This window comes from Tachyglossus aculeatus, chromosome 2 (assembly GCF_015852505.1).
Source record: "Tachyglossus aculeatus isolate mTacAcu1 chromosome 2, mTacAcu1.pri, whole genome shotgun sequence".
Classification (NCBI taxonomy): Eukaryota; Metazoa; Chordata; class Mammalia; order Monotremata; family Tachyglossidae; genus Tachyglossus; species Tachyglossus aculeatus.
Window position 1 is genome coordinate 134928174 of NC_052067.1, and position 17942 is coordinate 134946115.

Sequence of the window (17942 nt, forward strand, 5' to 3'; positions counted from 1 at the left end):
GCTTTCAGGAGCCTTGACCTCATGAGGTTTGCTGGCTTTAGTCTCAGCACTAAGCAGCAGATTTGGAAGGAAAAGCTGGGGTTAAAAGGATTGGAATCTTGTCTATCTGGATGTCAATGTTCAATGTATCCTGGTGCCAGGTGGGAACTGGGACACCACTGCAAAGACATATATCTGACTTACCCTCAAAGAGTGGCCAGAAACTGGGCTTGGAATCCACTTCGTGCTCCTTCTTGTGCTTTCCAAATCCTGTGCTTACATTGGGTGGTTGAGAAAAAAGTCTCATTGCAACCATGAGGGACCCAAGGTCATTTTCTCACCTCTGACAGCCTGACCATCTTCAGGATTCCCACTTTGATCTCCTGGGTCCTCAGGGCATACACTATGGGGTTCAGGGCAGGGGGGATGACATTGTGTAGGACATTGAGGAGGACCGGGATGAGGGGCACCTTCCCCTTTGCCCTGTGGGTACTGGACAGGACCAGGATCGCTGTGTAGAAGAAGAGGATGAGGATGATGTGGGAGCTGCAGGTGCTCAGGGCTTTGAAGGTGGCTTTGGCCGAGTGTAGCTTCAGTACCGCCAGCAGGATCAGGGCATAGGAGAGAATGATGAGACCAACGTCACTGCCTATCAGAATCCAAGCCAAAGAGAGCTGGAAAATGCTGCTGGCCTTCCTGTCATCACATGCCAGGCTAGTGACAGCCAGGTTGGAGCACAGACAGTGGTCAATCTCATTCCTGGAACAGTAAATATGCTCTGAGGCCAAGACAGGCACCGGGACCAATAGGAGACCATTTCTGAACACCATGAACAGGGTGGCCTTGAGGATAAAGCCTTCTGTGATGACAGAGGAATAGCGGAGTGGGTGACATATAGCCACATACCTGTCCAATGCCATGCACACAAAGATGCCTGACTCCATCCCGAAAAAGGTGTGAATGGCATAGATCTGAATGAAGCATTCTGGGAGGCTGATTGCCCGGGCATTGAACCAGAGAATGGTCAGGATCCTGGGCATAATGGTGGTGCTCAGACCTATGTCCACCACGGCCAGAACAGCCAGGAAATAGAACATTGGCTGGTGCAGAACTGTTTCCTTCCAGATGGTGAGCAGGATCATCACATTGGCCACGAGGGCCAAGAGGTAGAGCAGGCCCAGAGGGATAGAGAGCCAGTGCTGCCAACTGTGAATGCCTGGGAAACCCATTAGGATGAACTCAGTCACCTGGAGGTTGGAGCCATTGGAGGCTCCGATGGACACAACCATCTTTTTGGGATGCACATGGAAGACCCGGAAATCACTCCCTTTCTATTTCCTTCCCCTTCTAATGCCCCTTTACCAGGCGCCCTGTTCAGCTTGCTGGAACAATAACTATCCTCTTGCCTCTGTGTCCCTCCAATAGCCTTGTGGATCTGGGGAATTTTAGATCAAAGTGCCATGCTGCAAGAAGGGCACACTGCTGGGAAATATTGGGTTGAGCAGGAAAAGACAAAAAAAGCAGATGAAAAAACAAGGAGGAGGTAACAGAGGAATCTTGGGCCAATCCCCATTGCCAACAAAATGGCAGGTGAAAGTATTTCTACTTCCCTATGGATAGTTGATAGGAGTTTAGCTTGGCCAGAAATAGGTGAGTCCCTTCTTCGCCAACCCCAAAGGCAGCAGAAATGATGGTGCAATTTCAAATAGACAAAAGACAAATCATTTTACCCATGTAGTGGAAGAATAGTATTTTTAAGCACTTAGGTGTGTTGAGCATTGAAGTGAGCTTTGGGAATATATACAGAGGTGGTCATTAAACTAGGTCCTTGTTCCCCAGGGGCTCATAATCTGACAACAGAAACTGAGGAGGGCAGCCAGGAGATGTGGGCATGTGTGAAAAACAAGGACAAATACACATAATAAATACAATAATCAGTAGGGTGCTGTAGATAGAGGCTCAAAAATTCAGGCTCCACCTGGCTCAGAGTTGAAGTTCACCCATAGCCATAGTGACCACTACAGCAACCATCAGTCTTCCCAGGGTTTTGTGGATGCCTTGAGCTGAAGGTGCTCTTCTCTTTCCCTCTGGAGTGCTGGATGGATGGAGTGCAGTCTCCTCTCCCAGCATGAAGCTAGAGCTGTAAAATCATAGCTCTTTAATAATTACAAATAAAATCAATCGAATTTATTGACCACTTATTATTTCCAGAGCACATACTAAGCACAGTCAATCAATTGTATTTATTGAGTCCTTAGTGTATGCAGGACACTGTACTAAGCTCTTGGGCGAGTACAGTATAACGATATAGCAGTGTAAAGTCTTGTGAGCAGTGGATGGATCCTGGGAAAGGCATATGGCTGTTGACCATCCAACTCTGTAGCTCAGGTTCAGTTTGACTCAACTGACACTGCTATTCCCTTCAGCCTGAAGAGGAATATGATTCTGCTTCTCAGGACCTCTTCTCTCCAAATCAATTCTCCTTGACTGGGAGTTATTCCTTTCAGTCTGAAGAGGAATATAATTCTGCTTCTCAGGACCTGTTCTCTCCAGATCAATGCTCCTTGGCTGGGATACTCACCAGCAGTGTGCAGATGGGCTGTGGCTTCTCCTCTGTGATGGGGGTCTGCAGCGGAAATTTGGCTCATTCTTTAGGGGCCATCTGGGCCAAAGCTGTGGTGATCTGGGCCTTTATAGTGAGAAAGGGAAGGAGGGAGCAGTTTTGTAGCTGCAGGAGGAGGGCGACCTGAGCCTTGGGGCTGCTGGGAGCCCCTAAGTAGCACCTGGTATCCTCAGTGATTCCAGCGCAACAGAGCCACTCACATGAGAGAGAGGGTCCCTGGTGACATCACTTGAGAAATCTGGCCCTCAAGCATTGAAACATGTATCCCTTTTTCCTGGTAAATTACATATGGTGGGCTCCAATTCCATGTTCACCCTGATCACACCATCTAGGTTGGGTTGGCTGGAATAGGGAAGGGAGCAGGGATGGTTGGTGATTGGGATTTGGGAAGAGAACAGGTGGAGAGGTTCCTGGGTCTCAGGCCCCCATCTTCTCCCTATATCTCCAGTGGCCCAGAGTGGGAATAGCCTGAGAGATTTTGGGTACCAGACAGGGCCCAAGAATGGGTGTGCTTGTCTGTTGTTGCCCCTTTAGCTCTAGGACAAAAGCACCTTCACCTCATTACTGAAGACCAGGCAGAGATGATCAAAGGATGGGTCAGAGCATCTGCAGGGCACACATGTAAATACCAAAGCCCTAGTGTCTGTCCCTTCACATGTACATGATGTCACAAGCCCCCAGTTCACACCAACCAGGACCTCCTGGACTGGGGGAGCCTCAGTAACACAAAGTAGAATTCAAACCACACATCATCACCAAGGTTAGTGTGGTAAATTTTTTACTTAGTTTAACGAACATGCAAGGGAGTGACACATACATACACTCACTCGACCACCCAAGGGTCCGATACTAGTCTGTGGTCAAAGGAGCCCATTCTGCCAATGCTTCTTCTTTCTGATTCCAAGTGCTGCTGCCTTCTGCTGCTTTCAAGTGCTGCTCTCACCGTGCTTCCTTCTTGCTTCTCTTCACACTCTGCTCCTTTGTGTGCCTCCATGCTACCCCCCAGGTGCCCCCTGACCATTCAAAATGAGCACCTCTGATGCCTTTTATTTGCCTTAGGCGTCACAGCTGGGGCTCTACTTGGCAGTCATTGATTGGTCCAGGCCTGTTACCAGATAAAACAGGGAGAGAAGGCCATACCTCCCTCCATGCCCCACTCCCACAGGCCAGCAATCATCAGTGCCTTCGCAAGTCTCTTCCTTGTTGTCGTTCATGGGATCACAAACAGTCACTAATAAGGCAGCTTATTGTGAGCCTGCCACTCATGAGAACTGTGAATCGGCTATATCCCGCTTGACAGATTTGGTGTACTGCGATGCAGTAAGACCTCAAATCCACCATAGGTGCTGTGGTCAGAATGTCACATTCCCAGAAGCAACACCCACAAAGCAGGACTGGTCTCCAGAATGTTTCAGACATATCATCTAGACCGTAAGCTAGTCCTCCAGCCTCTAAACTCGCTATGGGCAGGGAGTGTGTCAGTGAATTTTGTTGCATTGTACTCTCCCATTCATTCATTCATTCGATCATATTTATTGAGCACTTTCTGTACTAAGCACTTGGGAGAGTACAATATAACAATAAACAGACACGTTCCCTGACCACAACGAGCTTGCAGTCTAGAGGGGGAGCCGGACATTAAGATGAATAAATAAAATACAGATATGTGCATAAGTGCTTATTTTGGTGTGTATATATCTATAATTCTATTTATTTATATTGACACCTGTTTACTTGTTTAAATGTCTGTCTCCCTCCTTCTAGACTGTAAGCCTGATGTGGGCAGGGATTGTCTCTTTTTATTGCTGAATTGTACTTTCCAAGTGCTTAGTAAAGTGCTCTGCACACAGCAAGTACTCAATAAATATGACTGAATTGAATAAATGAATGAATGAATGAATGAAAGTGCTGTGGGGCTGGTAGTGAGGATAAAGCACTTAAGTGCTTTACAGTACTATTCATTGATTGTCATCCAAACCATTCTTATTCTTGGGCTTTGTCTCCTCTTTCTCAGGACACAGTTGTAAATGTATACCCCCCTCCCACCTTGGAAATGAGCATGAAATTACAGTGTCTACAGTTCAAAAATCCTAGAAGTAAACGAACCAGATATTAGGAAGCACATGAAATTTGTCAAGAGTTGTGCAGTTGGTTATGGAGAAGTAGTGTAGCCTATTGGAAAGGACATGATCTTGGGAGTATGGGGATCTGGGTTCTAGTGCCCTCTCCAACACTTGTCTGCTGTGTAACTTGGGCAAGTCATTCAATTTCTCTTGGTCTCAGGTTCCTCACCTGTAAAATAGGGATTCAATACCTATTTCATCCTTCTACTTAGACTATGATGTGGGACAAGGGCAGTGTCTCACCTGAATATTTTGTAATAATAATAATAATGGCATTTGTGAAGCACTTACTATGTGCCGAGCACTATTCTAAGTGCCGGAGTAGATACAAGGTAATCAGGTTGGCCCATGTGAGGCCCACAGTCTTAATCCCCATTTTGTAGATGAGGAAACTGAGGCACAGAGAAGTTAAGTGGCTTGCCCAAGGTCATACAGCAGACAAGTGGGGGAGTTGGGATTAGAACCCACCTCCTCTGACTCCGAAGCCCATGCTCTTTCCACTGAGCCATGCTGCTTCTCTATCCACCCCAGTGCTTAGTAACAGAGCTTGACTACAAAGTAAGTGCCTAACAAATATTATTGTTATTATTATTAATAATAATGATAATAATTTTAAAGAACGATTTTAGATAAGAAATCCAGGGAGGATTATTCAATGGGAAATTGGTGGTGTTTGATGGTCTTTCTTTTACTATGAAATAAAGTCAGAGAGAAATGGATGTGGGTTAATGAGAGGAAACTGAGTTAGTAGTTTTCTGTTTTATTTGTCTTGTCTCATGCCGTCAAGTCATTTCCAACCCATAGTGACACTACAGACAGATTTCTCCCAGAACACCATGCTCACCTTCTGCAATCACTCTGGGAGTGTGTCCATAGGGTTTTCTTGGTAAAAGTATGGAAGTGGTTTACCATTTTCTCCTTCCACACAGTAAACTTGAGTCTCTGCCCTCAACTCTCCCTCACGCTGCTGCTGCCCAGCACAGGTGGGTTTTGACTTGTAACAGATTGCCTTCCACTCGTTAGCCACTGCCAAGCTAGAAATGGAATGGATATGCCTCTGCTTGACTCTCACTCCCATAGCTGAGACTGGTAGAGTACTGGAAACTCTCCAGGTGCAACCTTAAGAGTGGTCTGCTTTATTTAGGTGGGCAGAAATCCCAGTGGGAACTGAGGGCTCCCAGAGAGCACAGGCCAGAGAACGAGGGGTGTTAGCACAGCTCGGAAGGACCCAACATGAAATATTTCCAGGCTGGGATAGTTTAACTGGAATAGGAGACCAGAACTCTCTAATACCAAGAAAAACCACGAAGTACATTTAATGAAATTATAGACAGTATAATATCCAAATGGACATTTTTGCTTCAAATTGATTATTATTCTGATTCTGATTTTGATTCATCAAAGGATGGTTCACAGCACCTGCAGTGCACACATATAAATACAAAAACCCTAGTGTCCTTAGTGTCCCTAGTGTACATGAGAACCTTGAATCGGCTATATCTTGCTTGACAGATTTGGTGTATAGTAATGCAATAAGTCTACATGTCCACCATAGGTGCTGTGGACTAGAGATCCACAACAAGTATTCCAAATAGGCTGAGCAAAGGAAATTCAGAAACAGGAGGGAGATAAGTAATCTAGTCTGCCCACAGCTGACTATTCAATCCTGGACTCTGGCAGCCTCTCCCAGAGCCATAGGTAGAGTCTGCCTTTGTGGCCCAATGCCAAATCTACCCAGGAATTATGGAAGATAGAGAAGAAGTATGGCTTAGTGGATGGAGCATGGGCCTGGGATTCAGAAGGTCATGGGTTCTAATCCCAGCTCTGCCACATGTCTGCTGTGTGACCTTGGGCAAGTCACTTCATTCATTTATTCAATCATATTTATTGAGCACTTACTGTGTGCAGAGCACTGTACTAAGTGCTTACTTCTCTGGGCCTCAGTTACCTCATCTGTAAAATGGGAATGTGTGTGAGCCCTATGTGGGACAGGGACTGTGTCCAACCAAACTTGTACCTATCCCAGTGCTTAGAACAGTGCTTGGCACATAGTAAGTGCTTAACAAGTACCATACTTATTATTATTGGTTTTATCTCTGGCCTGATGCAGTAGAAGAAGCATATGGGTGCATGGAAATTCAAAACATCATGACTAATGATTATCAGTTACTATAAAATCAATCAGAACGTAACATTGGGCTGGGTGCTTGTTACTCTCTCAGAGATCTCAATCAATCGATCAATCCATCAATGATGTTTATTAAGTACTTATGATGTGCAGAGCATCATATTAAGATCTTAGACTGTGAGCCTACTGTTGGGTAGGAACCGTCTCTATATGTTGCCAACTTGTACTTCCCAAGCACATAGTACAGTGCTCTGCACACAGTAAGCGCTAAATAAATATGATTGAATGAATGAATGAATCTTAGCAGAGTAAAATAGAGTTAGTAAACACTTTCTCTATCCTCAAGGAGTGTACAAAAGGAACCAAACATTGAAGCATGTCAGTTTCAATATGTAAGCAAGAGGAACATAGAAGAGACTAGAGCCAAGTTAGAGGGGTATGGCACTATTATAGAAAAAAAGTTTCCTAATTTCCTATTTCAGTCATCAAGAAAGTAAAAATGGAGATGACTTTCCAGGGAGGGAAGGTTTGCACAGCATTGACCTCATAGAGTTCACTGATCTAACTCCCAGCATGAAGCACCAGGTTTTGGATGAAAAGCAGGGTTGGAAGGAACTAGATCATGTCTATCTGAATGTTTCTTCAATGTGCCCCAGTTTCTCCTTGTAAATGGGCCATCACTTCAGAGCTATCTACCTGACTTTCAATCAATCAATCAATCAATGGTATTTATTGAGCACTTACTGTGTGCAGAGCACTGTACTAAGTGCTTGGGAAGTACAAGTTGGCAACATATAGAGACAGTCCCTACCCAACAGTGGGCTCACAGTCTAAAAGGGGGAGACAGAGAACAAAACCAAACATACTAACAAAATAAAATAGAATAGATATGTACAAGTAAAATAAATAGAGTAATAAATATGTACAAACATATGTACATGTATACAGGTGCTGTGGGGAAGGGAAGGAGGTAAAATGAGGGGGATGGAGAGGGGGACGAGGGGGAGAGGAAGGAACGGGCTCAGTCTGGGAAGGCCTCCTGTAGGAGGTGAGCTCTCAGTAGGGCCTTGAAGGGAGGAAGAGAGCTAGCTTGGCGGATGGGCAGAGGGAGGGCAATCCAGGCCCAGGGGATGATGTGGGCTGGGGGTTGATGACAGGACAGGCGAGAACAAGGCACAGTGAGGAGATTAGCAGCAGAGGAGTGGAGATTGCAGGGTGGGCTGTAGAAGGAGAGAAGGGAGGTGAGGTAGGAGGGGGCGAGGTGATGGAGAGCCTTGAAGCCGAGGGTGAGGAGTTTCTGCCTAATGCGCAGATTGATTGGTAGCCACTGGAGATTTTTGAGGAGGGGAGTAACATGCCCAGAGCGTTTCTGGACAAAGACAATCGGGGCAGCAGCATGAAATATGGATTGAAGTGGGGAGAGACACGAGGCTGGGAGATCAGAGAGAAGGCTGGTGCAGTAGTCCAGACGGGATAGGATGAGAGCTTGAACGAGCAGGGTAGCGGTTTGGATGGAGAGGAAAGGGCAGATCTTGACAATGTTGCGGAGCTGAGAACGGCAGGTTTTGGTGACGGTGACTTTGACGGTGACTTTTGGTGACTTTCCCTCTAAGAGCAGCCAGAAGCCAGGTTTGGAATCTGGCTCCTCCTTCTTCTTGTGTTTTCCTGGTTGCTGTGCTGACACTGAGTGGTGGAGAAAGAAAGTCCATGGAAGCCATGGTAGAGCAGGTCACTTTCTCACCCCAGCCAGTCTTATCAGCTTCAAGATCCCCTCTTTGATCCCCTGGGTCCTCAGGACATACACTATGGGGTTGAGGGTTAGGGGGATAGTGGCAAGAGTACGGGCTTGGGAGTCAGAGGACATAGGTTCTAATCCTGGCTCTGCCGCTTGTCTACTGTGTGACCTTGAGCAAGTCACTTAACTTCTCTGTGCCTCAGTTACTTCATCTGTAAAATGGGGATTAAGACTGTGAGCCCCATGTCGAACAACTGTATTACCTTGAATCTACCCCACTGCTTAGAACAGTCTTTGGCACATAGTAAGCGCTTAATAAATGTCATCATTATTATTAGTATTATTATTACCATGCAGAACACTGAGGTGGACCAGGATGAGGGGCACCTTGTCTTTTGGCATTGTGAGTAATGGACATGACTACGATCACTGTGTAGAAGAAGAGAAAGTGGATGATGTGGGAGCTTCAGGTGCCCAGGGCTTTGGAGGCAACTTTGGCCAAGTATAACTTCTGTACCGCCTGCAAGATCAGGGCATAGGAGAGAATGATGAGACCCAAGTCACTGCCCATCAAGATTCAAGCCACAGATAGCTGGAAAATGCTGCTGGCCTTTCTGTCATCACATGCCAGGCTGGTGATGACCAGGTTGGAGCACAAACAGTGGTCAAACTCATTCCTGGAGCAGTTATTATGCTTTGTGGTCAAGACAGGCATGGGACAACTAGACCATTTCTGACACCATGAACATGGTGTCTCTGAGGACAAAGCCTTCTGTGATTACAGAGGGGTAGCAGAGGGAGTGACAGACGGCCACTTACCTGACCACTGCCTTGCAAGATGCTGGACTCCAGCCCGATGAAGATGTGAATAGCATAGATCTGAATGAAGCATTATGGGAGACTGATGGTCCTGGCATTGAGCCAGGTCTTGGCATGATGGTGGTGCTCAGACCCACGTCCACCAGGCCCATAACAGCCAGGAAATAGAACACAGGCTGATGCAAAAACGTTTCTTACAAGATAGTGAGCAAGATCATTAGCAGAGCAGGGCCAGGGGCAGGAAGAGCCAGTGCTTCCAGCTGTGAATGCCCAGGAAAACCATTAGGATGAACTTGTCAACCTGGGGTTGAAGCCATTGGAGGCTTCGGGTGACAATAAAATCTTTTTGAGATGCACAGACCAATGACAGGAAGTCACTAAAGTCACTGCCTTCATATTACCCACCTCTTCTAGTGCCCGTTCACAAATGGCCCTGTTCAGCTCTCTGGGCCTGTGGATCTGGAAAATTTAAAATCAAAGTGCCATGCTCTAAGGAGGGCTACTGGGGAAATTGTAGTTTTCCCAGATATTTGGGGTGAATGAGGGAAAAAAAGAGGGAAGAAACAAACTGGAGGCAACAGGAATCTTTGGCCATGCTTTGTTGCCAGCAAAATGGTAGGTGGAGATATTTCCACTCCCTGATAACTAGTTGATTAGAGTTAACTAGGCTGGAAATGAGTTAGTCCCTTTCCTTGCCAACCACAATGGCAGCAGAAATGATCTGGAAAAAGAAAAAAATACGTGGTGTAATTTCATGTTTTAGTAGTAGTAGTATAAGTAGTAGTAGTAGTATAAGTAATAGTATTTATAAGTGAATACTTTGTGCAGGGCTCTGTACTAAGGTCAAGGAGAATATTCAGAGGTGGGAATGAAACTCGGGCCTTGTCCCTCAGGAGGCTGGCAATCTGAGAATACAAATGGGGAGAGGGGATTGTAGACAGATGCGTTAGGACTGATGAAACAATAGAACACCAAAACAGCATAAACACAGTGACAAATAAACATAATAAATACAATCATCAGGAAGATGCTGTGGCTAGTGGAGCAGAATTTCAAGCTCCACGTGGCTCAGAGTCCAGGTTCACCCATAGGCACAGCAACGACTATAGCAGCCATCAGTCTTTCTGTGGTTTTGTGGGGCCGGTGCTGTTCTCTTTCTCTGTAGGGTGGTAGAAGGCAGCACTGGGTGCAGTCTCCTGTCCTCTGCCATGGAGCTATTTCTGTGAAGTCATAGTTATTTTAAAATTAATAACAAAAGTCTTGGGGGCAATGATGTGATCTTGTGAAAGGCACATGGCCAGTGACTAGTTATCTTGGTGGGTATGGTTCAGTTCAGTCCATTGCTACCCTCCCTCTGAGCTGATCCCCACTAGCCTCTACAGCAATAAAAGGGATCTGATTCTGCTTCTCAGGACCAGTCCTCCCCAGGCTGATTCAGCCTTGGCTGGAGTATTCACCGGTCAATCAGCCAGTCAATCCAAGTAGCGTGGGTCAGTGGACAGAGCACAGGCTTGGGAGTCAGAGGTCGTGGGTTCTAATCCTCATTCTGCCACTCATCAGCTGTGCGACTTGGGGCAAGTTAATTACCTTCTCTGGGCCTCAGTTACCTCAACTGTAAAGTGGGGATTAAGACTCTGGGCCTCATGTGGGACAACCTGATTACCTTGTATCCCCCCCACCCCAACACTTAGAACAGTGCTTGGCACATAGTAAGTGCTTAACAAATACCATTATTATTGGGAAGCAGCATGGCATAGTGGATAGAGCACAGGTCTGGGAGTAGGAAAGTCATGGGTTATAATCCCAGCTCTGCCACTTGTCTGCTGTGTGGCCTTGGGCAAGTCACTTCACTTCTTTTTGCTTCAGTTTTCTCACCTGTAAAATGGGAATTAAGACTGTCAGCCTAATGCAGGACAGGGACTATATCCACCCCAATTTGCTTGTATCCACCCCAGTGCTTGGCACACAGTAAGCACAGTTATTATTATGAGCACTTACTGTGTGCAGAGCACTGTACTAAGCGCTTGGGAGAGTACAATACAACAATGAACAGACACATGATCTGCAATCAATCATTCGATCATATTTATTGAGCACATACCATGTGCAGAACACTGTACTTAAGCGCTTGGGAGAGTACAGTGTAACCGATTTAGTAGACCTGCTTCCCACCTATAAGGCCCTCCCTTCAAGGCCGTACTGAGAGCTCACCTCCTCCAGGAGGCCTTCCCAGACTGAGTCCCTTCCTTCCTCTCCCCCTCGTCCCCCTCTCCATCCCCCCATCTTACCTCCTTCCCTTCCCCACAGCACCTGTATATATGTATATATGTTTGTACATATTTATTACTCTATTTATTTATTTTACTTGTACATATCTATTCTATTTATTTTATTTTGTTAGTATGTTTGGTTTTGTTCTCTGTCTCCCCGTTTTAGACTGTGAGCCCACTGTTGGGTAGGGACTGTCTCTATATGTTGCACTTAGTACAGTGCTCTGCACATAGTAAGCGATCAATAAATACAATTGATGATGATGATGATGAAGGAGTTTACAGTCTAGAAGGGGGGACAGATATTAATATAAATCAATTATGGATATGTGAGGGAGGGGTGGATAATAGGTGCATAGCCAAGTGGAGGGATGATGCAGAAGAGAGTGGGAGAAGAGGAAATGAGGGCTTAGTTGGGTAAGGCTTCTTGGAGAAGATACGATTTCGGTAAGGCTTTGAAGGTGGGGAGATTGATCATCTGTCAGATATGAAGGGGTAGGAAGGCAGGACATGGGGGAAAGGTCAGAGGTGAGATAGATAAGACTGAGGTACAGTGAATATATTGGCACTAGAGGAATGACGTGTATGGTCTGAGCTGTAGTAGGAAATGAGGGATTTAATGTAGGAGGGCATAAGGTGAATAAGTGTTTTAAAGCCAATAGAAAAGTTCTGCTTGATGCAGAGGTGGCTGGACAACCACTGGAGGTTCTTAAGGACAGAGGAAACCTGAACTGAATGGTACCGTAGAAAAATGATCCTGGCAGCAGTGTAAAGTATGGACTTAACTGCGGAGAGACAGGAGGCAGGGAGGTCAGCAAGGAGGCTGATGCAGTAATAATAATAATAATAATGATGGCATTTGTTAAGCACTTACTATGTGCAAAGCACTGTTCTTAGCACTAGAGAGGATACAAGGTGATCAGGTTGTCCCACGTGGGGCTCACAGTCTTAATCCCCATTTTACAGATGAGGTAACTGAGGCACAGAGAAGTGAAGTGACTTGCCCAAAGTCACATAGCTGACCAGTGGTGTAGCCGGGATTTGAACCCATGACCTCTGACTCCAAAGCCCGGGCTCTTTCCATTGAGCTATGCTGCTTCTCTTAATCAAAGTAAGATAGGCGATGTGCTTGGATTAACGTTGTTGCAGTTTGGTTGGAGAAGAAAGGGTAGATTTTACCGATACTGTGATGTTGAACCCAAAGGATTTAGTTGCAGATTGAATAAGTAGGTTGAATAAGTGAGATGAGTCAAGGATTTCATTCAGTCATATTTATTGAGCACTTACTGTGTGCAGAACTTGGGAAGTACAAGTCGGCAACAAAAGAGAGGGTCCCTTATGTGACAAGAAATACGGTGGTGCCGTCTACAGTAATGGGAAAGTCAGGAGGAGAACACAGTTTGGATGGGAATATGAGAAGTTCTGTTAGGGACATTTTAAGTTTGAAGTGTTGGTGGGACATCCAAGTACAGGTGTTCTGAAGGCAGAGAAGGAGAGAACTGAGGGCTCCACATGGGCCAGGACTTCTCCTCTCCTACAAGGGGCTGAAGCAGTAAACTGACTTGTCCTTTGGGGTCAGTCAGGGCTGCAGCTATGGTGCTCTGGGCCTTTATACTGAGAAGGGCAGGAGGGAGCTGCAGGAGGAGGCAGGGCTGGGCCTTATGGCACTGGGCTGCCGGAAACCCCAGCTCCCGAGAGCCTTCTGGCCCAACTACACCACTGGGAAGGTTCCTGGTGACATATCTTTTAAAATCTGGCCCTGTCACTTTGAAACATGTACCTCTTTATCCTAGTGCAGGGGATGTAGTGGATACCAATTTCACACCTACTGTCCAACTTGTCCAACTTGTCCACACTGTCCAACTTGGGATGGCTGGGGAAGGGAAGGAAGCATATTATTGTGGTCTGAGAAGAGAGTAGGTTGGGAAGTTCCTGGTTCTCGGGTCCCCAACCTCTACAAAAATCCTCATTGGTTCATAGTGGTAATGATGTGGGGAGTGGGAGGTGGGGGATTGAAAGCAAGGTTGGACCCAAGGATAAGTGTGCTTGTCTGTTATTACCTTTGGCCATGGGCAAAAGCACCTTTGCCTCCCAGTGGAAGACCAGGCTTAGCCAGTCAAAGAATGGATCAGAGGACTTCCAGGACACAAGTTTAAATACCGAGCCCTAGAGTCCACTTGCACATATATGAGAACTGTAAATCAGTTAAATCTCATTTTACAGACTTTCTGTGCTGAGATGCAATAAGCTCACAAGACCATATAGATGTGTACATATCTCTAAACTATACATTATTTATTTATATTAATGTCTCTCCACCCCTCTAGACAGTAAGCTCAATGTGTACAGGGACTGGTCTACCAACTCTGTATTGTACTCTCCCAAGCGCTTAGTACAGTGCTTTGCACACAGTACGTGCTCAGTAAATACTTTTGATGATGATGATGAAGATGGCGATGATTGGGTGCTGTGATCAGAATACCAAATTTCCAGAAGCACCAGCCATAAAAGTAGGGCTAGTCTCCAGGATGTTATAAATGCCTCCCAGCCATTTTCATTCTTAGGCCTGGCCTCTTTATGACCATCGTGTAGATCCATAACACCCTTCCACCCCACCAAAAAAAAAAAATAGGGATAAAATTGCAGTATCTACAGTTCAAAAATCCTAAAAGGAAACAGATCCAGCCATCAGGAAGAACATTTTGTCATCAGCTGTACATTGTTTCTGGAGAAGCAGTTGTAATCTGTTAGAAAGGGCATGATCTTGGGAGTAAGTGAATCTGGGTTCTAATCCCTTCTCTGGCACTTGTCTGCTGAGTGACTTTAGATCAGTCATTTCATTTCTCTGTGCCTCAGGTTCTTCATTTGCAAAATGGTGATTCAGTTTCTATTTCCTCCTCCTACTTAGATCCCTTGTCCCTGTGGACAAGAACTGTTTCTCACCTGATTATATTGTTTCTACCCCAGTTCTTAGAGCATTACTTGGTACATAGTAAGTGATAATTATTATTAAAAAGATTGGGATAAAGGATCCAGGAAGGTTTATTCAAAGGAAAGTTAGGGTGTTTAATGGTCTCTCCCTTACCACGATTATTAGGTCAAAGAATGGATGTGGACTGATGAGAGGCCAATGAAGTTAATAGGGTTTTCTGTTGTATTGATGAGGATAGAGATCTCAGTTGGAACCGAGTGCTTCCAGAGAGCATAGATCAGAGTCCTGCGAGAACTAGGCACGGGTTGGTAGGAAAATCAGACACTTCATTCATTCATTCAGTCAGTCATATTTATTAAGCATTTACTGTGTGCAGAGCACTGTATTAAGTGCTTGGGAAAGTATGATACAACAATTAACAGTGACATTCACTGCCCACAATGAGCTCACAGTCTAGAGTGGGGGAGACAGACATCAATCATCAATACAAATAAATAAAATGAAAGATATATACATAAGTGCTGTGGGGCTTCTGGGGTGGGGAAGAGCAAAGGGAGAAAGTTGGGGCAATGCAGAAAGGAGTGGGAGATGAAGAAATGTGGGGCTTAGCCTGGAAATGCTTCGTGGAGGAGATACACCTTCAATAAGTTTTTGAATGAGGGAAGAGTAATTGTCTGTCGGATTTGAGGAGGGAGGGCATTCCAGGCCAGAGTTTGGATGTTTTATTGAGCAAATAATAATAATAATAATAATAATAATAATAATGGCATTTGTTAAGCATTTACTATGTGCCGAGTTCTGTTCTAAGCACAGGGGTAGATAATCAGGAAATCAGGTTGGCCCACATGGGGCTCACAGTCTTAATCCCCATTTTACAGATGAGGTAACTGAGTCACAGAGAAATTAAGTGTCTTGCCCAAGGTCACAGAGCAGACCAGTGGAGGAACAGGGATTAGAACCCTTGCCCTCTGACTCCCAAGACTGTGCTCTTTCCACTGAGCCACACTGCTTCTCAAAATGACTTGAGACTTAGACTTAAAATGTCTAAGTACTATACTCTTCCAAGGGCTTAGTACAATGCGCTGGACATAGTAAGTGCTCAATAAATACAATTGTCGGTGATGATGATGATGTACTCAGCACTTGGAGAGTGCAATGCAATGGAATTGGTAGACATGTTCCCTGTCCTCAAGGAACAAACAAAGGACCTGAATCCACCTGGTTCTTGCCAAGTTCCATATACAATACGTGGGGGGGTGGGAATGGAGACACAAAGAAGAGCCTAGACCCAGTTTAGAAAGCTACCACACAATCACTGAAGCACTTGCCCTAACTGTTCTTTCACCCCTGAAGAAAATAAAAATGGAGAGGACTTTAAATACCAGTTTCCCCCCAAATACTTCGATTGTGAGCCCAATGTTAGGCAGGGACAGTTTCTAACCTAATTATCTCAAAACTACCCCAAGTCCTTAATACAATCCTTGGCACATAGTGAGCACTTTACAAATACCACAGATATCATTAAAAAGATTTATTTGAGAGATTCAGGGAGGAATAGTCAAAGGAAAATTAGAGGTGTTCCATGGTATCTCTCTTATGGTGAAGATAAGGCCAAAAGGAAATGTATAATAATAATAATTGTTATATTTGTTAAATGCTTACTATGTGCCAGGTACTGTACTAAGCTTGGTGTAGATACAGGGTAATTGGGTTGGACACAGTTCCTGTCCTGCATAGCCTCACAGTCTTAATCCCCATTTTCCAGATGAGGTAACTGAGGCAAAGAAAAATGAAGTGATTTGCCCAAAGGTCACACAGCAGATATGGTTCATTTTCTCAGTCCAGCCAGCCTGATCAGCTTCAGGATCCCCACTTTGATCTCCTGGGTCCTCAGGGCATAAACTATGGGGTTGAGAGCTGGAGGGATGACATTGTGCAGGACATTGAAGAGGACCGGGATGAGGGGTACCTTCACCTTTGCACTGTGGGTCATGACCAAGACCACAATGGCCGTGTAGAAGAAGAGGATGAGGATGATGTGGGAGCTGCAGGTGCTCAGGGCTTTGGAGGCAGCTTCAGCCGAGTGTAACTTCAGCACCGCTAGCAGGATCAGGGCATAAGAGACAATGATGAGACCCATGTCACTACCCAATACGATCCAAGCCACAGAGAGATGGAAAATGCTGTTGGCCTTCCTGCCATCACACGCCAGGCTTGTGACAGCCAGGTTGGAGCACATACAGTGGTCAATCTCATTTCTGGAGCAGTAATGTTGCCTTGCAGCCAGGACAGGCACTGGGATGGCTAGGAGACCATTCCTTAACACCATGAACATAGCAGCCTTACGGACAAAGCCTTCTGTGATGATTGAGGGATAGCGGAGGGGGTGACAGATGGCCACATACCTGTCCAGTGCCATGCACAGAAAGATACCAGACTCCAGCCCCAAGAAGACATGAATAGCATAGATCTGAAAGAAGCATTCTGGGAGGCTGATGGTCCGGGCATTGAACCAGAGCATGGTCAGGATCCTGGGCATGATGGTAGAGCTCAGACCCATGTCCACCAGGGCCAGGAAAACCAGGAAATAGAACATAGGCTGGTGCAGAACTGCTTCCTGCTGGATGGTGAGCAGAATCATGGTATTGGCCACAAGGGCCGAGAGGTAGAGCAGGGCCATGGGGATGGAGAGCCAGTGTTGCCAGCTGTGAATGCCTGGAAAACCCATTAAGATGAACTCAGTCACCCAGTGGCTGGAACCATTGGAGACCCTGTTGGACACATCCATCCTTTTGGGATGCAGAGGGTGGTGACAGGAAGTTGCTTAAGCCACCTCCTTTATAGTAGCCAATTCTTCTAATTCCCTTTCTCCAGAGGCTCAGTTCAGCTCTCTGTAACAATAACTGTTTTCTTGCTTCTGTGACTCTCGTATCAGCTTGTGGCTCTGGGAGATTTAAATCAAAGTTCCACGCTCCTAGAAGAGTACACTAATGGGGAAACCCAGGTTTTTCCAGATCTTGGGATGACTGGTATTCCAAACGGGGAAGAAAAAAGCAAAAGGCAACAGAAGAGACTTGGGTCATGCCCTATTGCTAGCAAATTGCAGGCAAAAATATTTCCACTACCCAATAGATCTGAGTTTAAACTAGCCCAGAAATGTGTATGGGAGTCCCTGCTTGGCTGACCCCAAAGGTAGCAGACGGATATGATCTGTAAAAAAATGGAAAGAAAAAACTTTTAGTGCAATTTGAAATGGAAAAAAACCAAATAATTTTATCCATGCAGTAGAGGTAGTCATAATAATAGTAGTAGTAGCAGTAGTTTTAGTAGTAG

At 45.5% G+C, this 17942-nt stretch overlaps 2 protein-coding genes and 1 non-coding gene across 3 annotated transcripts; all 3 read right to left on the reverse strand.

Annotated features, from left to right (window-relative positions):
• Window positions 1-308: 308 nt before the first annotated feature.
• On the reverse strand, window positions 309-1268 carry LOC119942770 (putative olfactory receptor 56B2). Its single transcript, XM_038763711.1, has one exon. The coding sequence runs from the start codon at window positions 1266-1268 to the stop codon at window positions 309-311; it is 960 nt and encodes a 319-aa protein (XP_038619639.1).
• Window positions 1269-5718: 4450 nt separating this feature from the next.
• On the reverse strand, window positions 5719-5855 carry LOC119924000. Its single transcript, XR_005449017.1, has one exon. It is a non-coding gene; the product is annotated as a small nucleolar RNA SNORA7 (small nucleolar RNA).
• A 10582-nt stretch (window positions 5856-16437) lies between these two features.
• LOC119942777 (putative olfactory receptor 56B2) lies at window positions 16438-17397 on the reverse strand. The gene has a single exon (XM_038763722.1). It carries the CDS (start codon window positions 17395-17397, stop codon window positions 16438-16440), a length of 960 nt encoding a protein of 319 aa, XP_038619650.1.
• Window positions 17398-17942: the final 545 nt, after the last annotated feature.

What these genes read in the sequence shown, in the direction of transcription:
- LOC119942777 (XM_038763722.1), bottom strand. Translation starts at nt 17,397, where the DNA reads ATGGATGTGTCCAACAGGGTCTCCAATGGTTCCAGCCACTGGGTGACT.
- LOC119942770 (XM_038763711.1), bottom strand. Translation starts at nt 1,268, where the DNA reads ATGGTTGTGTCCATCGGAGCCTCCAATGGCTCCAACCTCCAGGTGACT.